General features: G+C 43.9%; 1 protein-coding gene across 1 annotated transcript in view; it reads left to right on the plus strand.

Moving 5' to 3' along the window:
• Nucleotides 1-2,518: 2,518 nt before the first annotated feature.
• Nucleotides 2,519-26,461, plus strand: part of LOC115776625 (5-hydroxytryptamine receptor 3B-like) — a 65,519-nt gene continuing 41,576 nt past the window's right edge. Inside the window, exons 1-3 of the mRNA XM_030724351.1 lie at nucleotides 2,519-2,524; nucleotides 3,127-3,229; nucleotides 4,775-4,938. Of these exons, the coding sequence (XP_030580211.1) occupies nucleotides 2,519-2,524; nucleotides 3,127-3,229; nucleotides 4,775-4,938 (273 nt within the window). The remainder of the gene's footprint in view (nucleotides 2,525-3,126; nucleotides 3,230-4,774; nucleotides 4,939-26,461) is intronic.

Raw genomic sequence — 26,461 nt, forward strand, 5'->3', positions numbered from 1 at the left:
TTTTATGTATTGTTTTTGTGCTGTATTGTATTGCTGTCTTTTATCTGGAAAGTGCTTTGTTCAATTTTGTTGTCTTTTAAAGCGCTCTATAAATAAAGTTGGATTGGAAGTAATCCAGAGTGTTTGCACCTTCAACCCCTTCTTTTAAGTTGAATATAAGTAAGTTGTCTCTTCTTGCGCGTCCTCCATTTGTGTAAGTTTTGCCTGGTATTTGTGCATTGTTTCCCCACACTGAGAGACAGCTTGTTCAGCCTCAGCCATACGCTCTTTCAGCTGAGTCGTGCCTGAGCGTATAGTCTGTATTTCTTCCATGTGCTTAGATAATGTTGAAAGCAGGCTTTCAATGCGCTTCTCAAGCCTGTTGATACACGTTTCAGCTTTCTCGTCGGCCTCTTAAAAATATTTGGCCATTAATTCATCAATGGCTTTAGTCAGGGCCGCGTTGTTTTCACCAAGCTGCTTGTTTACTTCAGTCATTGTTTGGCTGCTAACGACTGCCTTGTTTCTTGCATTGACAAAAAATAGGATTAAACTGAAATTGTCCTTCTTTACAAACAGTCTTTCACACATACCAAGGTTTATTTGAGCTTTTTGGGAGAGTCTCAGCACGCAGCCGCCATCTTGTCCGCCATTTTCCCAATTATTTTGAGACTCTTTTGAGATTATGTTAATAAAGTATGGGTTTATAAATTTGAAAATCATTGCATTTTGTTATCATTTACATTTTATGCAACATTCTGACATTTTCAGAACTGAAATTGTACATTAATTATGTATATTGTTGCATCATGATATTATGATAAAATATGCAAAGCAAGAGATGTGTATACATATGCTTGTATAGAAATTAGTGTATTCTTTCCTGTCAGGTGAAAATGCCTCCAGTGTAGAGCCTCAGACTGACCAAGAGCTTCCAAATGAAACCACTACCACAGGTAACGACTTGCAAACATTTTCACAGTTTTCTCAGAAATTATACAAAGTCATCCTGACCCAACAAAGTTAATGAGAATATTAACATCAATATGTACTCATTAGCAATGCTTTACTGTCTTTATGTCATAATACATATCTAACCTTCCTGAGCTGATTTTTTTTTACATTTTACTGCAAAAAAAACTATATATATAAAAAAAAAAAAAAAAATCCCAGCTCGCCCCTACGGGCGGTCTATTTTTGCCCTCCAAGCTCGGGTCCTCTACCAGAGGCCTGGGAGCTTGAGGGTCCTGCGCAGTATCTTAGCTGTTCCCAGTATTGCGCTCTTCTGGACAGAGATCTCAGATGTTGTTCCAGGAATCTGCTGGAGCCATTCTCCCAGTTTGGGAGTCACTGCCCCGAGTGTTCCGATTACCACTGTTACCTTCATCTTCCTCATCCTTTCCAGCTGCTCTCTGAGCCCTTGGTATTTGTCGAGCTTCTCGTGTTCCTGCTTCTTGATGTTCCCATCACTTGGTATTGCAACGTCTATCACTATGACTTTCTTCCTTTGTTTGTCCACCACAACGATGTCCGGTTGGTTAGCCACCACAAGTTTGTCTGTCTGTATCTGGAAGTCCCACAGGATCTTAGCTCTGTTGTTCTCAACCACCCTTGGGGGCGTGTCCCATTTTGACCTCGGGACTTCCAGGTCATACTCGGCACAGATGTTTCTATATACTATGCCGGCCACTTGGTTATGGCGTTCCATGTATGCCCTGCCTGCTAGCATCTTGCACCCTGCTGCTATGTGCTGGATTGTCTCAGGGGCATCTCTGCACAGCCTACACCTGGGGTCTTGCCTTGTGTGCTAGACCCCAGCCTCTATTGATCTCGTACTTAGAGCTTGCTCTTGTGCGGCCATGATTAGTGCCTCTGTGCTTTCTGTCAGTCCAGCCATTGGTAGGATTTCTCTGCGTCAGCCACTTCTTCTATCTGCCGGTGGTACATGCCGTGCAGAGGCCTGTCCTTCCATGATGGTTCCTGTTCTTCGCCCTCTTCTTTCTCAGGTTTCTGCTGCCTGAGGTACTCATTAAGCACACGATCCTTTGTGGCCATCTTCCTGATGTATTCGTGGATCTTCATTGTTTCATGTAGAACAGTGGTTCTGACACTCATTAGTCCTCTGCTACCTTCCTTCTGCTTAGCGTACAGTCTCAGGGTGCTGGATTTGGGGTGAAACCCTCCATACTTGGTAAGGAGCTTTCTCGTCTTAACATCGGTGGCTTCCATCTCCTCCTTTGGGCAGCTTATTATCCCAGCAGGGTATCTGACAACTGGCAGGGCATAGGTGTTGATAGCCCGAATCTTGTTCTTCCCATTCAGCTGACTCTTCAGGACTTGCCTTACTCTCTGCAGGTACTTGGAGGTTGCAGCTTTCCTAGCGGCCTCTTCATGGTTCCCATTTGCTTGTGGAATTCCAAGGTACCTGTAGCTGTCCTCAATGTCTGCAATGCTGCCTTCTGGTATTGTAATCCCCTCAGTTCTGACTACTTTTCTTCTCTCAGTTAGCATCCGACTACACTTCTCCAGTCCGAACGACATGCCGGTATCATTGCTGTAGATCCTGGTGGTGCGGATCAGTGAATCGATATCTCGTTCACTCTTAGCATACAGCTTGATGTCATCCATGTACAGGAGGTGGCTTATATTTGCTCCATTCCATAGTCGGTATCCAAAGTCAGTCTTGCTGATGATCTGGTAGTTGGATGGGACTGGTCCCTTCTGGGGGTCCTTGGGGATCAGGACCATCCGGCCCTCAGTCAGCCATTCTGGGTGTGTCTTAGCCTCTAGCAGCTGGTTCATTTGTGCTGCCAGGCGCTTGTGGAGTTAGCTTCTTTAGCCAGTAGGTGTGAATCATATCAGGGCCTGGTGCTGTCCAGCTCTTCATGTGTGAGACTCTTTCTTGGATGTTTGCCACTGTGATGGTTACTGGGGCCTGTTCGTTTCAGATCTGCTCTTAGATCCACTAGCCACTGAGCATTGGTGTTGTGTGACGCATCCTTCTCCCATATGCTCTTCCAGTATTGCTCTGTCTCCAGCCTAGGTGAATATATTGTTCTCCTGCCATTGAGAGTATACCTTGGATGGTTCGGTGGAGAACATCCGGTTTATTTTCCTGGCTTCTATCTCTCTGGTATACCTCTTCAGGCGGTTTGCTTGACAGTCTCTAAGGCCTCAGGTATTGACAGCCCGTTGTACTTCTTAGGCACGGCTTTCTTCTTCATCCCACGTTTCTGCATTTCCATGGAGGGTACTGTTGGGAAATTAATCTTACACCGTCTTTTCCCCTCCCGGGTTTGTGATGAAAGAGCAGAGATCGGACTTTCCGTTTCATTTTTAACAATTTATTAATCACCACACATAATACATGAGATCCAAAATAATGCAGATTTTAACACAAGCATGCTTGGAGATTGCAGATTAATCTTCCCTTACCGCATTCATGCTGTTGTCTCCCCCTAAGCGCCCTGCAATCTGACTGTCTGTGCGCGCCCCCGTTCTTTATGGTTTGGGGCCATAAAACCCATATAAGGATATATGTTTACCTCTCAGGCCAGCTCTCCTCTCTCAGTTATGCGACCCCCACTCTTAGTCTCCTAACTGCACCTCTCCAACTTCCTAAACTAACAAAGACAGTGTGCTCCCCAGTAAGCCTTACATTCCTTAAATCTGCAATAATTAATTCCCTCAGTACTGCTCCTTAGTGCTGTTCGTCTTATAGCCAAGCATCTCAAGGATCACTGCTGCCGTGATATACATCAACTGATTGGTTTCAGTGATGGTACTGGTAGGGATTGTCCGTAGTGCTGCATTCGCATCTTCCAGTAGATCTTCAGAGAGTACTTCACACCTTGGTAGTCGGTGACGAGGGGTCCAGTGTGCCTTCTTAGCCATGATCTTATCTTTCAGGTCAGCTGCTCTGGTATTCAGTGTTCTTGTTATTATTGGGGCTTGGTACCCAATCTCAGAGTGTGGGGATGATGATATCTCCACCCTGACCTATCGTCCTGGCTCCCCCTTGCCGTAGCATTTGTGTTGTACCTCATCAACCTTCGTATGTTGGAACACTGAGCCACAAGTTGTTTCGCTGTCAGTGTGGATGTTGGGTTTCGAAGAATCCATAGGTCCCAAATCCTGTTCCCTCTCGCTGGGGTTACATGTGTAGTAGCATTCCAACAGTTCCCGGTTCTCATCTCGTGTCCACTTATGCCGTAACCTTCTAGTTCCAGTAGCCCACTTATCGTCAGAGTGCCCTGGTTCCTCAACACCTGACACGGACCTTGTTAATCCGGGCAACGTCCGAGCCGGTATGGCTTCATTCATATATCTCTCGCTCATATTCCGAGGTAGGCTTGGTTAGCATGGGGGGTCTAGCCTGGGGACCCTTACTGGAAGTTCGCCCTGGACCGTAATGTTACCACTACGCCATTCCAGCTGCTTTATGTGTATATATGTGTATATATATATATATATATATATATGTGTGTGTGTGTGTGTAAGATTTATATATCTTAAGAGATCATCACGTTTTAAATATTTTACACCTTGCAGCCCTGATCTCTTAGTCAACAAACAGTCCTGTATATATTAAGCTAATCCTCATTAAAACAAAAAAAAGGAATATGTATGTACATCTTTTTTTTCCCTTTTTTTTTTTTTTTTTTGAATGTGAGCACCAAAGTTCTGAAGGTTTGTTTTTTTTTAATTGAAAATCAGGAATGAAAGTAAGGAAGTTGCTTTATTGTTGTGTAATTAAATAATTTTTGACAGAGAATGTATCTTGATATCATTTCAGATAAAGAAGAGAAAGAGGAGGACAACTGTAATTTTCAAGCTATTGCACACCACCTGAAACTGGAAAAAAACAGGATCATTTACACCCTGAGCCGGCCTGTTAAACACTACAAAAGAAGTACAGAAGTAGTAATTATGTTGAAACTCTATGCCATCCTAGATATGGTAATTTCTTTTGACAATTTTTTATAATAGTTAAAAAATTGCTTATTATTTCTTAAGAAAATACATTAGGTGACTGATGTCTATGTCCTGTGTCCCATATCTCCCAGTATACATATAAGTACATTTTAATTGCCCATATCTAATCAAAATGGACATTATTTTTAAAAATGTTCTGCTCCCTAAAAACTTGTGAATTGATTATAACTAGCATAAAAAGTTTGTGTTGTTGTGAGACAGGGTTCCACACAAACTCATTTCGTAATTAGTTTCATTTCTGTTCCAAGTCTCTCTGGTCTCCCCATATAAATCTTTATTATAGCTCTAATCCTAAAGTTATAATTGGTAGAGTCCAGGTAGGGCTTGATAAAGGGATTTCTTATCTTAATGTACAAGATTAGAACTTGCCTTCAAATCTGAGTTTTTTTTGTTTTTTTTTAAAGATTTCTTCGGTGTTAAAGTAATCCACTGATACTTGTCAGTAATTCCACTGCTACACAGACACACACACACACACACACACACACACACACACACACACACACACACACACACACACACACACACACACACACAAACAAAAAATAGTTAATTTGGCTCACTTCATTTTTCAAACTCTAACCAAGTGCAGTTTTAAAAACCCACATGTTGCTGTCATTGTGTAACGCAGTAAACTGAGCCTGTCAGTTACAGAGGTTCTGGTGTAAAAGTGACCAATCACAATATTTCCTTTCAGCCTGATTCAGCTGATTCAGCATTAAGAGCAGACATACCTGTGAGAACACGGTGCACCATCTGCCACGCACACACTCTCGCAGCCTGCTTTGCCTACTTGCTGCTGAGATCTGTACACATGGGTTGCTGAATTTTTACATAAGGAGTTTAATTCCACGGCAGTTATGTTTTTTGAGGTTTTTTTTGCACAGTATTTCTGGCAGAAATCTGTTCCATAACCCAGCATATCTTTTTTCTGGTTCTTTGCATGTGGGTATTATGAATAGACCTCTGATCTAATTTTGATGGGAGGCTGACGGGAGACTAGCATGCTAGTCAGTCTGTTTCTGGCTCTACTTTCGCTGCTCTGAGATCAGTTAGTGTCTGTGCTTTCTATGTCAACAAAGGTAGCATCATCAAGTAAACAAAATTCTGCAAGGAAAGCTGTGATGATGGAAAGGAGACGTCAGCTCCTAAATAGGCAAGCTGAACCAGTGCAGGCTCCATGGAGCTTTCATCCAAGTGTCTAAATCATTTGGGCACAGATCAGAAGATACAACTACAAAATCTATTTTTGACCTGTAATCTAGGGTGTCCTGGTGCAACATGCACTTATGAACACCCTTCAACATGACATTTGTTTTTATTTTTGGACTGTCAAACTGTCAAGCACAGTCCAATAGCAGAACACCACACTGGTTCAGATTGGGCAGGATGTTTCTCCCAGTCACACCCCTCCACATCTCATTGTTAATGTCCATGTGAACAATGAAGTTCCTTATTAAGACACTTAGCATGACCCATGCTAAGTGCTTAGCTTGACCGATGCTCTGGCTCGGCTCTACAGCTGATTTAAAGAAAATAACGTTGCCTTGTTTGTTCAGCATTACTTTATTGATTTTATTGCTTTGAAGGTAATCTGGTGCTCTTATAATTACGTGATTCTTCGCCATCAACACCTTCAGAAAAAACAAGGTAATTGATAATGTCATCTACCCAGTCAGTGAGAAGTGATGGGTGAGGCACTGTTACCTCTCTGCTTTTTAAAACATCCCAGCAATGTATCCACCTCCGATGTGCTACCATTTACACCAGGTAAAAGAAACTGCAGTGTCAAAATATTTCAATGAACGGCAAGTGTGTAAGCCCACAACTGTAAACAACACTGCAAACAGAAGTAAACTATCGGCTTCTGCTATGAATTATGGGTAATGGCACAAAGTCAGGAATACTGTGGATATGGATGCATGCTTACAGCTAAAACTTTAATTTCTGGAGATAACAGAAACATTCCTGCAGTTCCTTCTCCTTCCTTCTAACTGCTCAGCATGGCATCTCTGTTGGCCTTAACAGTCATACATTATGACATTGTGCAGCCATGTCTCCATGAAATATAACACGCTGTACTCCCAGTACTCTCTCTGATGTCTTACCAGTGCCCACAACTTGTCCATCTCATTAACCAGAGACCTCACATTCGTCACAATAGCCAACGTAACAGATGGTGTACATTTCCTATCCTTGCTCTGATTTTCACTCTTGCTCAGCACTCATGTCATCTCCTCTTGAGTTCCAGCAAGATGATGATCTGGCTTCAGGAAGCAGTGTTTTGGAGAGATACAGTCTGAACCAGTCTGTAAAATGAAAAACTTAGATTTGTTTATATGTGGTACCATAGTTATGTCTCCAGTGAAACATAATCTTGGTGCTCTGGGAAGTTCATAATTCAGCCATTTACCTTTAGGATCTATAAAATTTTCTCTCAAAGGAAGAACCTTTGAACATTCCCACAGTGCAGGAATAAAGCTGCCACTCTTTTTTCCACATTTCCAATCATTGTTAAGTCAGCTAAGCCTTGTTGGGGTAAAACCTGTGAATTATTTTATACTGTGTAAATTTGCCTTTGGCTTTGCTAATGCATTCTTCAGTGTTGGAAAGGATCCCCTCCCACGTCTTTTCATCTGTTATAGAGGACAAATCCTTTTTCTATATCAGCTCGAGATTGTTACAGCCATGACTGTTTGTCCGAGGACACATTTCATTCCATTTTGATGCTTTAAGCTGTGCTTTGGGTAGCTTTAGGTACAGTATCTCTCCACTACACTTCTGTCCCTGCCAGTGGGAACAGTAGCTTTTATATAGTGTCTGATCTGTAAATACTTCCAAAAATGGTCCCTTTTCTCTAAATGGATTTTTTTTCAGAAGTTCGTTACATGAAAGAAAGTTACCATTTTCAAATAAGTCGCTTTTATTATTCTGACACATTTTCTGAACCACAGAGACCAACAGATGGTCTGTTTCTCTGTCTTTATTTACCTCTTGCCAGACCATTTTCTAATGTTCTAAGATAGGGTTGATTGCTTTTATTTCTCATTATTTGTTTCTGTTTGTGTGAGTGCTTCAATTGACTAGTCCAGCACCAGCTTTGTCCCAATGTCTTGTAAGTCAAGCAACCTTAAAGGAAATATGGTAATATTTCATGTTTGGCAATAATAGACCCCCTCTCTTCTTTGACTGGTGTGATTTATCTATATGGATTCTAGGTTTTTTCCCATTCCAACGAATTTTTATCAGATCTTATTGCTTACACTGTAAAAAGGGATTTGGGGCTTTAGTCAGATGGACTCAAGTAATTATGCTGGGTGAACTCATTGCCCATTTCCACTAACTAAGATGAATTACAGCAATTTCAACTTGAAAAAATACTTTAAAACTCATTATAATACATTCAAGTAACAGCAGAAAATGCGGTCAGCGGTCATACTTCATGGACCATGCATACACACTTAATATAACCTCATGGTCATATGATGTTCCCTTGTATCTGAAAGTTAGCTAAGAACGTGGCCGACATTTTTCTTCAGAAGACGAGCTGCAGGTTTTAATCAAGTAAGTATTTCTAAGTTTTTTAAATCTGTTCTTTGCAATTTTTGCAATTTTTAGAGTATATTTCATGTTTAGTTTGTTGTGGTTATTGGCAGTACATGTTGGCGCGCTGGTTAGCCAGCTTTGAGTTGCAAATCCTGTTGACTTAGCTAATGTCAGTCCACATTTGATCAACCAAGGGTTAGTCGGGGTGAGTGGATACGGTGTTTATTATATATTATTTTTCCTTTTTAATATATATCAGTCTGTCAGACTTCTGAGGTCATGCAGCCGATTTACCGGTGCTACCTTTAGCAGAAGAACAGAAAGAGATACACTGGGATAGGTAGGTTAAAAAAAATCATCTCGTACTGTATTCATTATGAACACCTTACGAGGTTCCAAAAACCACCTCAGCAAAAGCATATTTGCACATTTAAAGCCTGGATAGCAATATGGTGGGTAAGGTCAGGGTCAGGAGGGGATGCAGACGGAGGCGAGAGGGTGGGGGCATTGTGGAGCCAGATGCCAGCTCCTAGCCAAAACAGTTCGCTGATAGTGATGGAAGTTCATCAGTGGCCGTGGTACACCAGATCCAGCTTCACAGATCACAGAGAGGGCTGAGGGGAAGAGCGACCATCACACATTGTCTTGGAGAGAAATGATTACCAGACCAAGGCCGGCGAGGGAGCTGAATTCCTGATAATGCAGATGTTGTCTTGGAACAGGCTGCTTGTTTTTTCCAACAGCCTTCAGTTTCACTGGGGAACCATTCAATAAATCCAATAATCCAAATTCACTTGTTACCATCCTCACCGTGCAGAACCGAACCTTATCTCCAGATCTAAACCCTCTCGCCTGCGAGCACGTTAACAGCTGGATTATTCGTCCACTTTATGGCTCAGGTCCAACAGGCTTTGAGTCTGTGTCTATACGGCTCTGCTCAGCCCATCCACCTGGGTCTGCAGCCTCGGCTGATGTCGAACTGCTGCCCAGGTTTTCTTAATTTCCCCGTAAATCAGGTATCCTCTGAGCCCAAACAGAAGAGATATCGCTTCCAAATAGCCGAATATGTAGACGTCCTCCACGTCCTCGACCTCCAGAGCTGAGAAGCACACAGGTCTCCACGAGTTCCAAGAATCGATGACGTATCCAACGGGATCTGTTCCACTCGGACACACAGGCTCCCCTTTCCCCGATCTCATAGTGGAGAAAATTCGATCAGTGGTGTTTAGGGCCCAGTTTGCCAGATCCATGATGCTCTTAATCTTATTCTTATTCGGACGGTGTGTAAAAGACGCTCTTACAGCAAGCAGCAAGCAGGAGAGATAGGGAGGGCAGGGAGAGAGATCGAATGCGACCGTCTCCGTCAGAGGCTGGAGTAAGAAAAGTTCCATAGGAAATGAATGGAGAGGGATTGACGTCGCTCCCCGTGTGTCGAGCCCTAGTGGTGATATTTGACGAGAATGCGCACACATGAACACACCTGTTAATAAGTGTTCCCATGTCTGAATACATTAAAATCTGGAAAGCTAACATCTTTTTGCATAGTAAAAAGTAATTTTCTATTATTTTGCAGTTTGTTTTACTATTATTGTGCTGATGATAAACAGAAATTTAATGTTTCTTCTTTCTTCACAGGATGCATAGTCTGCAATGCAGACTATGTGGTGAAATGAATGAGGTGGTCCTGCAAAAGTGTATTTACTCCTCACCCAACCAACGCACTCTAATTGTCCATTGCAAACTGAAGCACTGTAATCAGGCAAGGGACTATCCTCTTCCCTGTGTCTATGCACACTGTGTGTGCTGTTTCAGGACTGAATCATCTCTGAAGAAACATTTAATTAGAGACCATAGTCAAGCCTGTACAAAACAAGTCACATCAAAGTTAAATTGTGAGCTGTGCAGTTTCTCAGAGACTTGCAGTTATAAACAGTATTTTGCACATCTAAAAACACACATACAGAACAAAGAAATTGTGAAATGTTCTTTTAAAGACTGTAGCTTTCAGTCTAGTGTATACAGTACTTTTTGTGCACATAAGAGTAAGAAACATCAGCTCTGTACTGTTGAAAATTTTCCTACACACTTGTATCAAAGTTCTACTCCAGACACTTCATATTTTGAAAGCTCATATTTTGAGACATATTCAGACCATCTAGACTTAACAACAGAGGATTATATAAACTGTCAAGACCTGCATGAGTTGCTTAAATACAATGTTGCATCTCTTTTACTGCGAATGCAAACAGTTTTGCATGTGTCTAAGACAACAACTCAGGAAATTATAAATGAGTTGTGTAGGATTAGCTCAGTTGTTAATGAATGTACACCAAAACTAATTGAAAGTGTACAGTTGTTCAGTTAACACTGCGGTCACTGCTGCTGTCACAGAGATAATCTAAAAAGTTAACCCCCTAAGTTTCCTTTCAAAAGATGGACCTTTTGTTTCTGAGTATAAAAGAAGAGCTTTTTATAAGAGTCACTTTAAACTGGTTGAACCAGTTGAACATGTTTTAGGTGGATTATCCAGATGGACGTGTTTATGTTCCAGTTTTGAAAGTTTTGACAGAGCTGTTAAATCATAATGATGGGTTACAAAAAGTCTTGGAGACAGAAGACAGGGAAACTGTTGGACACTATAGAACATACAGAGATGGTTTGTACTGCAAACAGAATATTTTGCTCTCGTCAAAAGATCTAAGCATTGCTCTAGGACTTTATATAGATGACTTTGAATCTTATAATCCATTAGGTACATCAAAAAAACAAAAACCCACAAAGTCTGTGCCGTTTATTGGGTCCTTTCAGATTTACCAATATGCTATAGATCATGTGTACAATCGGTCTATCTCGCACGTCTGTGTCATAGCAATGATGTTAAGAAATATGGCTACAAAGCCATTCTTGGACCACTACTGAAAGATCTTGAAGTACTTGAGGAGCAAGGATTGTATGTACAGAAACTGGGAAAAGCAGTTAGAGGTTAAGTGCTGTATGTTTAATAATTTCTGATAATCTGAGGGCTCATTCTCTCGCTGGATTTCAAGAGAGCTTCAATGTTGACAAATTTTGCAGATTTTGTTTGCCAGTCGGGAACATATTGACATTCATGAGGTGAAGGAAGGAGCGTTTCCACTATGGACAGTTGAAACTCACATGAATGACCTTCTGGAATTGAACAGACAACAGTTAGATTCCCTAAATAGTGTAAAAAGAGACAGTTCTCAACAGATTTTCACATTTCCAAACAATCCAGGGCTTCCCTCCTGATGTCATGCATGATCTTCTTGAAGTAATAGTGCCAAGAGAGTTAAGTCTGTGTACAGATCGATCCTAGGGAGTAGATCATTTACCCGTGGGTGGCTCAGCATCATTTGATGTCTAGGGGTGTATCCTGCTGCTTCTTTGGCTCGCTGATCAGCCTCCTCATTTCCTTTTGCCACTCTGCTCCCGTCTCTGTCATGTCCTTTACATTTTATGACTGCCACCCTAGTTGGTCCCTGAATGGCGTGGGCCAAGGTCGCCATTTCTTCTGCATGTTTTACAGGGGTCCTACTGGCTGTTCGATATCCCGCTCTTTCCCATTTAAGTTCCACATGCACGGCTCCTGCCACGTAGGCCGAGTCGGTGTAGATGTTCACTTCTCTGTCCTTTGCATGTTGCAGTGCTGTAATCATTGCAAGGAGCTCTGCTGTCTGAGCTGATGGTCTTTCTGTTAACCCCTTAACTGGCAGCAAATAAAATCACCTGAAACAACTACATAACACCCTCTGGTTATTATTGGCTCTGAACAACCCATTTCATAGCCTATTAATCGGCTGCGTCTGGTCCGCGGGCCGAATGAAGTGCATTTATATGGCAGGCTAGACCCGCCCATTTTGACTGACACCTCATTCGGCCAATCATGTTAAGAAATGGGTTTCCCAGAGCCAATAATACTCAGAGGGCGTCACGTAGCTTTGTCAGGTGATTTGGTGCAGCCAGTTACATGATTGGCCGAATGACGTGTCAATAAAAATGGGAGGGTCTAGCCTGCCATATAAAAGGGACTACAAACGGCCCGTCACCGGGCCCTTGCCAGTTAAGGGGTTAACTTCTCTGCTCTCACGACCTGGTACCCCGTCTCTGTCTCCCTAACTACCGCATACCCTGCTTGGAGGTCTCCCTGTTTGTCTTTATAGCAGCATCCATCTGTGTACCAGTTTTTAGCGCCCTCTATCGGTTTGCTGGCTAGGTCTGGTCTGATTTTTAGGTCTTCCAGGACCTTCTCTTGGCAATCGTGTGGTTCCCCACCCGAGATCTAGTCAGCCATATTGATCCCTTGGTGTGTGAACACCAGGTTCGGGGCTTCCAAGATCTTACTCAATCTCCCTTGTCTCAGCGGAGCCAGTGTGAAAATCTGTGAGTTCAGAAATGCTACTACGCTGTGTGTTGTTAGGACCACCAGCTGGTGTCCCATCACTATGTGTGCTGTTTTTTGAATGAGTTTTGCTATTCCTGCTGCGTGTTGTGTGCACACCGGGTGACTTCTTTCTAATCGGTCCAGCATCACGCTTAGATACATTAGAATACACCTTCTCCCCCTTTGTTTCTGATACAGGACACCGTTGACCACGTTGTCCTGTACAGAAACATCCAAGAAAAAGGGAAGTGCGTAATCTGGCCGAGCCAGATCCGCTGCTCCCGCTAAGGATTGTTTCAGTTTTGTGAATGCCTCTTCTGCTGGGACTGTCCACTGGAGTGGGGCTGTAAGATTTCTCATGCCCTTTTCTCGCACCATTTCTCGGAGGTGATTGGTCAGGTTCACAAAGTCTGGTACGTAACTTCTGCTGAACCCTGCAAGACCCAAAAATGATAACATTTGTTTTACTGTGGCGGGTTTTGGATGTTGCAAAATGGTTTGCCTGTGATTCGGGGACATGCCGGCTCCCTGTCTGTTGATGAGATGCCCCAAAAATTCGACAGTGGAACGAGCTATCTGTAGTTTGTCTATCCTGGCCTTGAAGCCGCGGGCATGTAACCGCCAGAGCACATCGTGTGTGGCCTGGAGGCAATCTGCCGCTGTTGTGGCTGCGATGAGAATATCATCCACGTACTGAATTAGTGTACAGTCGGGTGGAAGTTCGCAGCCCGATAAGGCTTCTTTCAGGGCCTGATTGAAGTGTCCCCGTGACAAAATGAATCCCTGCGGGACCCGTGTGTACCGGAGTTGTCGCCCCTGGAAAGTAAAGGAGAACATGTCTCTACAACTCTCTGCCAGAGGAAGGCAGAAGAATGCATTTGCCAGGTCTATGCAGGAAAACCATTTTTGTGTGGGAAGAAGCGATGAGAGAGCGGTATAGGGATTTGGCACCGGTAGGGTGGGAGTTACCACAATTTTATTTATAGCCCGCAAATCATGAGCCATTCGGTACTTACCAGTCCCCGCCATCTCCACAGGGAAAATCGGGGTGTTCCAATTGGACTGTGAAGGTTCAAGGACTCCCGTCTTCAGGAGTCCTTGAATGGTATCTGTGATACCAACTTCAGCCGCAGGTTTGTGAGGGTACTGGGGAATCCAAATGCCACCCCATTTGGATTCCCCACCTTTTGAACTTGGAATGTAATATGAGGTAACCACTGACAATGTCCCGCATCGGCTGGTCCTGTTAACCACAGAGTATGAGGTAGCCGAGCAATTATGACTTCAGCCTGCTCGTGATCAGCGTGTTCTCTGCCGTGTTCTCGGTCGAGCGTGATGTGTTCCAAATTAGCCTGATTATTTGCGCGCGCATAAATTCGATACATTTTGGTACTTGGAGAGTACGTGAGTCCGGAGATCTGTGTCGGGACCCAATCTGTCAGGCCCCCTGCGCGTTTCATCATGGGCCCTTTTTCTTTGGCCAGGTGTCCTGAATGTAATGCCAGCGAGACATGTGGAACGGATGTCTCCGCCATCATATACCAATGTTGTTGATCGGAGGTGAGAATAACCGCCGCTGCGACTCCCTCGGGAGCCACATATAAATCGGAAACTGCTACCTCCCATTGTTGACCCTCCAGCTCCAATCTGTGTCATCTCAGTCATAGAACAACATGACATGCGGAGGGTCAGGCAGAGAGACATATGGTCCCAATCCAGCGATCCAGGGTTCCCACCTGCAGAACAAAGTCAATATGCCTGTCTGTGCTGGCGTTTCTGGTTTCAGCAAAGCCCAGTAAATGTCAGCAGTGAGTGTCTGCGTGGCCAGGGGTTGCATCAATAGTTGGTGCTTCCAACTGGAGGGCTGATAATCACACGTCCTTGTTTGCCCATCAGGTAGGGTAATTGTCAGTCCATCTGTATTACACAGAATCGATGCTCCCAACTTCATCTATAAATCTCTCCCCAGGAGATTCACTGGTACATGTTTGGCAGCTACAAATGAGTGATGCACTGTTTGTTTAGCTACCATCGTGTTAAGTGGTTTCGTTATGGGCAGAGTTTGTGGCACCCCCAGAGAAGCCGACCACGTCGACTGTCTTGTCCGATAATGGTGTCTGTCCGGATAATTGTCTTATTGTGGAATGAGTTGCTCCTGTGTCAACCAGGAATGGCATCGTCTTGCCTGCCACAGTCACTGGGAGAAGTGGTTCTGCCATTCCCTCTTCTCCGTGGCCTCCCTGTGGGGTGTGTCAATACTGTCCTGGATCCGGACCCCAGGTGTCCTCCCACAGGGGGTACTGGCCCCCTGGAGCCTGGTACGGCACTCCTGGTGCAAACTGGTGATTGGGTGCGGCCTGTGGATTAGGCGCTGTCCATCCTCCTGGGCGTTGTGGTAGTGCCCATGTATTCGGGCGAGGGTTGCCACGCGCTCTCCCACAGCTTGCTGGTCCTTATATTTAAAAGGCGGATAAAATGTTGCTGTCATGTCCCTCCTCCGTCCTGACTTCCTTGTCTTGGGGGGGTGGGGGGTATACATTTATTTTATATAAAAATACCTTTTTTATAAAATAAGTATTGTCTTGTAAAATGGGGTTTAGGGGTTATATAATTCTGGTAGTAACCATATTCTATGTTGGCAGGCATCAAATCAAAGAAAGAGTGCAGCAGCATTGCGGGGCCTATCATGGTACATCAAAGAGAATTCTGCTGCATTCCTGAAGATATGTGAGGTAAGAGGTTTAACAGGGTTACACTTGTGCTCTCTGAATATATGAATGATATGGAAAACAATTACAGAAGAGCAAACTTTTTTTTTTATGAAGTCTATAGATTCTGAGGAGGACACTACCAAGGGAATGATCATGGTGAAGCTTTTGGTGGCTGAAGATGTGGGGGAATCTCTTCCAGTTTCTGACAGTGACGTTGGGATTGTAATTGAGGAAAAGGTCATCATACGTCACATCTACATGATGTACCCAATGCTTTTGGAAACCTGATGGGTCTGATGTACATTCTTAAGCTGAACTACCCAAATACTTGAGGTATACCTTTGAGGTAATACAGCACCTGTTCATGGGAGTGGGTGTTGATTCGTGTACCACCAGAGTCCACGCTCTGAAGGACAAATTGCTGAGTTCGAAGGATGGCCAAGGAAGAGGGATTGTGCTCGGGATTTTGTTTGGAATATGAGGTTGTGATAGAAAAGGTCTTTCATGATGTTTGTACCTGTTGATTTATGTTCTGATGATGTTTGTGATCTCTGGAGCCTCTGTGTCTTTGGGACACTTGATTTTATGTTTTTAGGGCCAGAGCACAACCTGTGCTCAGGCCCTATTGTAATTGCTTTGGACATTTAGGCATTTGGACATTTTTTGAGGGCCTAGACATGCTCAAACACTCATGAAATTTTGCACAGATGTCAGGTCTGGTGAAAATTTAAGTATTTTGACAGTTTCAGGCATGGGCCTCTCAAAATGGTTCTACAGCACCACCTTTAGTTCAATTTCCACTGCTGTGTTTCACGTACATGTATGAAATTTGGTACACATATGCAGGGGTGAAAGTAGTTTTAAATTCTTGCTGGTACTATGACAAAAAAATTAGAATCTCTTGACAATGTGGAATATATTTTTGTTGTTAAGGAAGTGAGATGTTTGCACACACAACCGATGACCACCTCCATGCATTCTGCTACTGTCCACCAATAGAAAACTTCTGGAAAGAAATAACCACCAAACTTTCGCAAACCTCAATCCCCTTGTTTTGGAGGTGAATGCGCTCTCATGTAGCATAAATGAAACCTCTGGTCATAAGCAGTGTTTTCGAGCTGTGCTGTGTTGCTGAAACTAAGCAGAATAATATGAAACACAATTAGTTAATCCCTCTCTGCTTTTAATTGAGATATTTTGTAACAAGTAGACCAACATTAAACGTAGCGGTGAACATTTTAACTGGCCGAACCAAAATCACCTGAAAAAACTACGCCCTCTGGTTATTGTTGGCTCTGGAAAAACCGTGTCGTTGCCTTATAACCACTGTTGCCAGATCTCACGATAGAAACGTGCAACCACCTCTATGAAAACAAGTCCAAAATATGCCCAACTGCCAATCCACAGCATTGTGTAGACTGATGCTGCTTTTAAACAGCAGTATAGCTCATTTCTTTGTTTTGTCTCATTGTGTTTTGGAGCAGTGAAACCAATGTTTCTTGGCCTCATAGAAGAGAAGGGTGCAGTTTTCTTTGTTTCTCTGTATTAGCATGTTGCATTAAATCAGCATGGTGAGCACATATCTTGCAAAATCTGCAGATTGCCTTTGATACATCTCCCACCAGGACCACAGCTACTTTCTGAGGTGTATGAGGACCCCCACCACCACCACACACACACACACACACACACACACAAAAAACCACACACTCGCTCAAGGTTTACTGTGTTCATGCGAGCAGATCTCACTTATTTATGGACTTATAAAATGCAAGACTTCTATTAAAGGCTTTTATTCCCCCCCCAAAAAATGGGGGGGGGGGGGGGGGGGGGCACAGGAGGGGAGGTGAAGGAGCACAGGGGTGCCTAATCAGTGCCGTGCCTCTGTTATCGATCATCTCACATGCACAGCTGTTAAATACAGAAAATGCCAACTAGAGAAATTACTGCTGCATCATTTTGGCAACCCCCTCTTGTGAGGCGCCCCAATGGATTGCATATAGCGTGCACCCACTTTTTGCGCCACTGTCTCCCATCCGAGCTCTGATCCATTGTTTAAGTGCGCTCTCTTTCTCCCACTCTTTATTATATCCATCCATCCATTCTCTTCCGCTTATCCGGGGCCAGGTCGGGGGGGGGGCAGCAGCCTAAGCAGAGAAGCCCAGGCTTCCCTCTCCCAAGCCACCTCCTCCAGCTCATCCAGGGGGACCCCAAGGTGTTCCCAGGCCAGCCGAGACATATAATCTCTCCAGCGTGTCCTGGGTCTACCACGTGGCCTCCTCCCAGTGGGACATACCCGGAACACCTCACCCAAGAGGCGGCCAGGAGGCATCCTAATCAGATGCCCGAGCCACCTCAACTGGCTCCTTTCGATGTGGAGGAGCTGCGGCTCTACTCTGAGCCCCTCCCGGATGGCCGCGCTCCTCACCTTATCTCTAAGGGAGAGGCCAGCCACCCTTCGAAGGAAACTCATTTCTGCCGCTTGTATTCGCGACTTTATTCTTTCGGCCACTACCCAAAGCTCCACCCTTTTCCGGCTGAGGACCATGGCCTCAGACTTAGAGGTGCTGATTCTCATGCCAGCCGCTTCACACTCGGCTGTGAACCATTCCACTGCGAGCTGGAGGCCACCCCCTGATGAAGCCAACAAGATCCCATCATCTGCAAAGAGCAGAGATGAGACTCTGAGGCCACCAAGGAAGAAGCCTTCCGCCACCTGGCTATGCCTAGAAATTCTGTCCGTAAAAATTATGAACAGAATCAGTCACAAAGGGCAGCCCTGACAGAGTCCAACACCCACAGGAAACGAATCCGACTTATTCCCGGCTATACGGACCAAGATCTCACTGCAGTTGTACAAAATCTCACTGCAGTTGTACAAAGACTGAATGGCCCACAACAATGGGCCAGACACCCCATACTCCTGCAGGATCTCCCAAAGGATACCCTGAGGGACACGGTCGAATGCCTTCTCCAAGTCCACAAAGCACATGTAGACTGGTTGGGCAAACTCCCACGCACCCTCGAATATCCTTGAGAGGATAAAGAGCTGGTCCAGCGTTCTGCGACCAGGACGAAAACCGCATTGTTCCTCCTGATTCCGAGGTTCGACTAACAGACGGACCCTCCTTTCCAACACCCTGGCATAGACCTTACCGGGGAGGCTGAGGAGTGTGATTCCCCCCAAAGTTGGAGCACACCCTCTGGTCTCCCTTCTTAAAGATGGGGACCACCACCCCTGTCTGCCAATCCAATGGCACTGCGCAATGTTGCAAAGGCATGTCAACCAAGACAGCCCTACAACATCCAGAGCCTTCAGGAACTCAGGGCGAATCTCGTCCACCCCAGCGACCGAGCCACCAAGGAGTTGTTTAACTGCCTCAGTGACCTCACCCCCAGTGATGGTCAAGTCATCTCCCCCGTCCTCAGACTCTGCTTCCACTACAGAAGGCGTGTCAGTGGGATTCAGGACGTCCTATAAGTATTCCTTCCACCGTCCGACTGTAGCCTCAGTTGAAGTCGGCAGCACCCCACCCGCACTATAAACCGGTTGAGTGGAGCACTGCTTTCCCCTCCTGAGTCGCCTGATGGTTTTCCAGAATCGCTTGGATGCCATCCGAAAGTCTTTTTCCATCACCTCACCGAACTCCTCCCACACCCAAGTTTTTGCTTCGACCACTGCCCGACCTGCATTCCGCTTGGCCTGCCGATACCTGTCTGCTGCCTCCAGAGTCCCACAGGCTAACCAAGCCCGATAGGACTCTTTCTTCAGCTTGATGGCTCCCTTCACCTCAGGTGTCCACCATCTGGTTCAGGGGTTACCACCACGACAGGCACCAACCACCTTGCAGCCACAGCTCTGAGCAGCAGCCTCAACAATGGAGGTGCGGAACATGGTCCATTCTGACTCAATGTCCTCAACCTCCCTCGGAATGCTGTCGAAGTTCTGCCGGAGGTGGGAGTTGAAGAAGATCTCCCGGACTGGGGCTTCTGCCAGGCATTCCCAGCGCACCCTCACAATACGTTTAGGTGTACCGGGTCTGTCCAGCATCTTCCCCCGCCACCTGATCCAACTCGCCACCAGGTGGTGATCAGTTGACAGCTCAGCTCCTCTCTTCATCCGAGTGTCCAGAACATATGGCTGCAGATCTGATGATATGATTACAAAATCGATCATCGACCTGCGTCCTAGGGTGTCCTGGTGCCATGTCCACTTATGGACATTCTTGTGTTCGAACATGGTGTTCGTTATGGACAAACTGGTTTGCACAGAAGTCCAATAACAAAACACCATTTGGGTTCAGATCAGACAGGCCGTTCCTCCCAGTCATGCCCCTCCAGGTCTCACTGTCATTGCCCACATGAGCGTTGAAGTCTCCCAGCAAGACTATGGAGTCACCAGATGGAGCACTCTCCAGCACCCCGCCCAGCGACTCCAAAAAGGGTGGGTACTCTGAACTGTCATTCGACGCGTAAGCGCAAACAACAGTCAGGATCTGTTCCCCAGCCCGAAGGCGCAGGGAAACTACCCTCTCGTCCACTGGTGAAAACTCCGACGTACAGGCAGCAAGCCGGGGGATACAAGTATACCCACCCCAGCTCACCGCCTGTCACCGAGGGCAACTCCAGCCTAAAATCACCCATTTAATTCAAAATGGTGGACTTCCTGTTGTGTTTACGGCATTGGATCCTGTGGTCTTTTTTGTTCATATGGACGTGTTACATATGTGCAGGGGTGAAAGCAAGCCGGTACAGTCCAGTACTGTGTACCACTAAAAGATTCTGTGCCGGTACGCAGTACCGGCAAGAGTTGGAGTGGCTGCCTGCTGTAAAGCCACCATTCAGAACCGGTCACCGGTGAACTTTGGGTCAGAATAGATCTGCTAGCAATAAGCAGTCTAAAACACGATTTAAGCAGTTAATAAATAGCTTTTTTTTAAATTTCAAATTGTTTCTTGACTGTTTGTACTCTGCTGGAGCCTCAATTCTCTAGCTTCTCTCCCCTCAGAGATCGAGGATTTCGTCAACTGACAGCCAGTAAGCAGGACGGATGTAGTAGATTGCATATGGCAGGCTAGACCCTCCTATTTTGATTGACACCTCTTTTGGCCAATCATGTAACTGGCTGCACCAAAATCAGCTGAAAAGCTACGTGACTTCCCCTGGTTTTTATTGGCTCTGGAAAACCCATTTCTTAATATGATTGGCCGAATGAGGTGTCAATCAAAATGGGAGCGTCGACCCTTCCATATAAAATGCACTACCTACCGGTCAGGACGCAGCCAGTTAAAAGCAGTGTTGCCAAGTCTGCTTATTATAAGCGACTTTGGGCTTGTTTTTTTCTGAAGTCACTTGCAAATCTCGTGAGTCGCGGGTTGCGGTTTTTTGGGCTTGTTTTTGAACGTCAAGTTGCTTATTTGGGCTTGACTTTCTTTCCGAGTGAAACTCCTTGATTATCTCTCGGCACCCCATAATAGAGCAAAAGATGAGTGGTAGGTAGTTTGTCCTTTCCAAGCCCCCGTTTCCTGTTTATCGTTCCCGCCCATGTTGACCGGCTGCACACCTAAACAAACAGTCATAACAGCCCAGAGTGAGGAAGAAGGATAAGAATGAGCTCCAGTAGGTGGGGAAAATATAGAAAACATCTAATAATCGCCTCCGTGAATCGCCACCTTTTCATGGTGGAGGGGTTTGTGTGTCCCACACTCAAAAAAAGGAATTTAGGTTGTCATTACATTAAAAAAATAGTAACATGTTCTTTTAACAAAATAATTTCATGTTTCAAAGGCAAACGTGATAAAATCATGTCAGATAAGCATGAAATTTAACAACCTAACGTTCATGAAATTCAGTCATGTTGAGATAACATGATTCAATGGAGTCAGAATGATCTTGCGCCGAAGACGGAGCAGCGAGATCACGGGAGATCACGCGAGATCACGCGAGATGACATACCATTTGGTGTGCCCGGGAAATTTCGAATGGCAGTTATCAAGCGAAGAAGGAAGTTGGCTGGCGTGCATCATAAAAGGTAAGATTCAGTCTTTTTTTTTTCTCGTCCGTCTAAATGCAAATGATAATATGTGAATCAAATCATCAGCAGACTTTTAATCATTTTCCGTAATATTTGGTCGCGTAACATGTTTGTTAGCTAAAGTGACGATAGTTAGCTGGCAATTATTCGTGCTTCTCTACCATTTGCGCCAATGTTTTGCCTGTTCCATGCTTGTATGTGGCACATTATTTTATGTTGTGTGGATTAAATAGGTTAATTTTAGGCACAAACAATGCTTCGTTTTAACTCTGCAGCTCCTGGAGCGATGTCGCTCGCGCTCCATTCATTTTTTCCTATAGAACTTGTGTGATGAGGCCACCGTGGCTTCACACAAGTTCCATAGGAAATGAATGGAGAGGGAGCGACGGATTTCCATCATTTGGACAAAACGACCCTTTAACACGAGTGGATCATCGCGTACAAGTTTTTCCACGCCTCCACAGCTCTGTGCTGTGAGCGTGCATGCGTGTGTTGTGCTCGCTGTGCAGAGGTCAGCTGTTATTTTTTCTTTACGTCAGCTGAAGCCACCGTTAGCAGCCATCGTTCAGTGTTGGTCTTGTGCGAAATTCTGTTCCCGTGTGAAAATCTGTTCCCCCTGTGTCGGGAGCACGCACTGCAGCCAGAGAGGTGGATCGAACTGTCTTCAGCAAACCTCATTTGGTATTTTCCCCAGTGATTTATGTACAACCTTCCCTACCACCCCTAACGTGCCCTATATTTCCAGTTGTTATTATCATGTTGCATTCCAGAGACCTATACCAAAAGTTTGAATACATGTATAGATGCACCTCTGCTCAGGATGAATTAAATATTTTAATGGTTGAAAATTTATCTGATCTCTTTCAGAACATCACTTGTCTGTTGTTCATCTGCATGAGTACCAGTGAAGGGGGTCATCGGCCATCAAGTTTTTGATTTCAGTGGTTAATAGTAAGTTTTACCAGATCTGAAGTGACTGATTCTAATGTTGGAGTGCTTATAAAGCTAAACCTGCATGTGAAGAAGCCAAAAAAAGCAGAAGTAAATTACTGCCCCAGCTATCCAGCCGGTGAAACAGCAGAGACACTGGAAGAGTTGAGAGTGACGCTCCTCTCAGAAGTAAAAAAGAGAAACAATCATCAGAAGTTGGCAGAAATGATGGACAAGACCTTTGCACTCAGAAGGCAAGAATGTATTTGGAGAGGCCCCCATGATAGCAACAAGGTGGCGAGCTCTCTTCCATGTTTGTGACATAAGTGGATGAATGCATAAAAGAACAAGCCCCACTGCATGCAATGTGTCACAATACATATTGGCAGACTCCGAGAAGTTACTCATACTGATGTGGATTTACTGAAGGCCAGCAACTGTAGCCTAAGGCTACATTCACACTGCAGCCTGAAGTGACCCAAATCTTTTTTCTTTTTTTTTTGCCCTTATGTGACCTGTATCTGATCTTTTCATGTCAGTCTGAACAACATTGGATTTCACAAAAAAATCGGAATTGAGCATTAAGGCCTGCACTGTGAATGTAGCTTTAGTTGGCCTTCTGACAAAGAAAGTTCATGTACAGATGAATACATGTATTATGCATTTACATTTCTTAAACAGAACTGCTATCTCAAACGTTTACCAAAGGTGACGGTACAGTGCCAAACTAAGTTTTGTCTACTTTTTTGGTTTTTTTTGTAGGTGAGTGCAGAGTTCGAGAGAATCACAACAATCCATTTGCAGTCAACATTCTTCTCCAGGCTTGATGTTCAATCTGCAAACCTAATGAAGGCGTATGCCAAGAAAGGAGGCGTTCAAGGGAGAAAAATCAAGACCATCCTGGCACCCATAACCCAGGTATGATACCAGTGTAAAAGTGACATTACTGAAAACTTGTCTATTGTAGAAATGACTGAACACCACATCCTTTGTTAAACTAGAAGGATGTAAACTGTTTTGGAGTGGTCTACTTTTCACATATTTCAGGCATAAATATTTCTTAGATGACATCTTCAACTAGGTGGTAAAATAAAATGTTAAAATAATTCATTTTAATCATGGCGTGATGAAAGGAAAACACAAAGTAGTAAAAATAGTTAAGTAATAGATTCTTAAAGATCTTTTAAACAGACTATCCCTGATCAAACAATCTAAGCTGTATAAAATGTTAGCCACTGATCACTTTTATATTATGACTTCCTTTGAATTTAGTTAAGTTTCCAAGTGTGTGAACCTACACTGCTGGATTGTTGAAATTGTGTTTTCACTGCTTTCTTCTTTTTCTGATCTGCATATTAAGAATGAAACTATTGAAGTCAGAAGAGAATACATCCTCAAAGGTCTCTGCATGTACCTGAATGAAGACCCAGAGAAGCTGGTGAAGGAATACCTGGTATGTTAATTTACCTATGTGTTTATGATAGGGATGATCAGAGTTGGAGTTAATTGGGCTTCCTGTGTATTCCTATTAGATTTAAAATTATGTTAAGAGAAGGTCATTAAAACTCTTCTTTTTCTTCTTTCTCTTGGTTAAATTTCCAGTTTCCAATTTATTTATAATGCACATTTAAAATAACAAAAATTTGACCAGACATTTAACCCCTTAACTGGCAGCAAATAAAATCACCTGAAACAACTACATAACACCCTCTGGTTATTATTGGCTCTGAACAACCCATTTCATAACCTATTAATCGGCTGCGTCTGGTCCGCGGGCCGAATGAAGTGCATTTATATGGCAGGCTAGACCCGCCCATTTTGACTGACACCTCATTCGGCCAATCATGTTAAGAAATGGGTTTCCCAGAGCCAATAATACTCAGAGGGCGTCACGTAGCTTTGTCAGGTGATTTGGTGCAGCCAGTTACATGATTGGCCGAATGACGTGTCAATAAAAATGGGAGGGTCTAACCTGCCATATAAAAGGGACTACAAACGGCCCGTCACCGGGCCCTTGCCAGTTAAGGGGCTACAAACATGCACCATACTTTGGCACAATCACAAACCGCCCTTACCTACTAGACATTTACAACCCATTGTTACTCTAAATTGAATCACTTGCTGTCGTTGAGGGTCACTTGAAGAAGGGGGAAGGTATAAGCACTGACTTGTGGGACGTCTTTACTAGGGCTGGGTGGTATATCGAGTTTTTAAGAAATCTCGATATATATTTTTATATGCGATATAAGATGAGACAATATCATTTATATCGATATAGTCATGTTACAGTCATACTTGTTTGTCTCTGAAAAACTTCACACTGCCTCGCCTTTCTCCCTCACCGCTTCACCCATAAATAATGCAGGAAGCGACAGCATGGCAGTGTTGCCAACTTAGCGAATTTGTCACTAGATTCAGTGGCTTTTCAGACCCCGCTGGTGACTTTTTTTTTTTAACCAAAAAGCAACTCGCGACCAATGTAGCGACTTTTCCCGGTGATGTCGCTGATTTTTGGAGAGTTTTGGAAACCTGAAATCCTCCGCTGTCGCTGTGTTTTGTGTACATACAGCCTTCATACTGTGTCCGTTTATATGCTTTGGCATTGCCTGGACCCCCAAGAGTCCCTGGCCATACCACAACTAGATAGCATAATTTGGTTTGTACTGTAAGTCATGTGACCTTAATAGCAGAGGTGGGTCTTTTTTGTGTGCATGCATTGTCATGGCATTTACTCCATCATGGGAACAAGACAGGTTCTGCACATGGAAAATGTTTGGTTTGTATACAGAGTTGCTATGGAGGGCTTTGTACTCGCCCATAAGTATGACTGGTTTGGAATGACAGGCAATGTGGCAGACACTCCAAGCAAACTTGCAAATTGAGGGTGACTGGCCATGGAATACTGGGCCTGTTTGGGATTCACCCTCTGTCCTTGTCTTTCTGACAATAACAAACACACATACCCTACTTTAGCTCCTAGTTTTTCCTGTAATGAGACAATATACCTTTTCCAAATTGGAAAATCTAACGCTGGACTCACGATTACCACAGACAGGCCTATGGTGGAGCTTAGTTGTTGGAAGTATTTCACCATGACTCAGTCAAATTTTTATGTTAATTGGTTATTTGATTACATGTGTTTTGTTATGAATATGGATTAGGGTAGTGAAAGCTGTTTTACATACTGTAAAGATTGTGTACTGTAAATATGAATGCAGTGCAAATCAATTTAAGAAATCTTTATTCTTTTTTGCAGGATGTCAATGAAGGTGCTCAAACGGCCATAGCAGAGACTGCGTTTGAAATCTTTGTCCTTCAAGCAGAAGGTGCAGAGCCTGGTGATGACCCCATGGATGTTGGGAGTGGAAGTGATGAGTAACTTGGACAGTGTACCTTTTGCTGTAGAGAAGTTGCTGGGTCTTGTCTATGTGCTAAGAGAGGCAAGAGAGTTTATTCCTTGTTTAGTAGTCAGCAAGCATCTGCACTGCCCATGTAAAAGTAAATGCATTACATTTTTGGAAATACATTTTTGGAAATACAATTCTATTGTATTTTTTCTAATTTGTTGTGTATTCTTTCCACCCTTTCAACCAGTACTGTTAAAACACTTAATTTATTAACACTAAAAAACTATTCTTTAAGGTAACGTAATTCAATCATGGAAAGTATTTCCACAAGATTAAATTGCTTTCTTTCAGCATAAAGCAAATTTGTTAGGCTAACTTAATTTCCATGAATTGGATCAACTTAATTAAGTAGTGTAGTTATACCACTGTAAAATAAGTTGAATTCAACTAAATTTGAATTCATCTGAAACAAGTAAATTCATTTAGTTGGTCCAAAACATTACAAATTAGTTGGGCT

Source organism: Archocentrus centrarchus, unplaced genomic scaffold (assembly GCF_007364275.1).
Source record: "Archocentrus centrarchus isolate MPI-CPG fArcCen1 unplaced genomic scaffold, fArcCen1 scaffold_35_ctg1, whole genome shotgun sequence".
NCBI classification, from domain to species: Eukaryota; Metazoa; Chordata; class Actinopteri; order Cichliformes; family Cichlidae; genus Archocentrus; species Archocentrus centrarchus.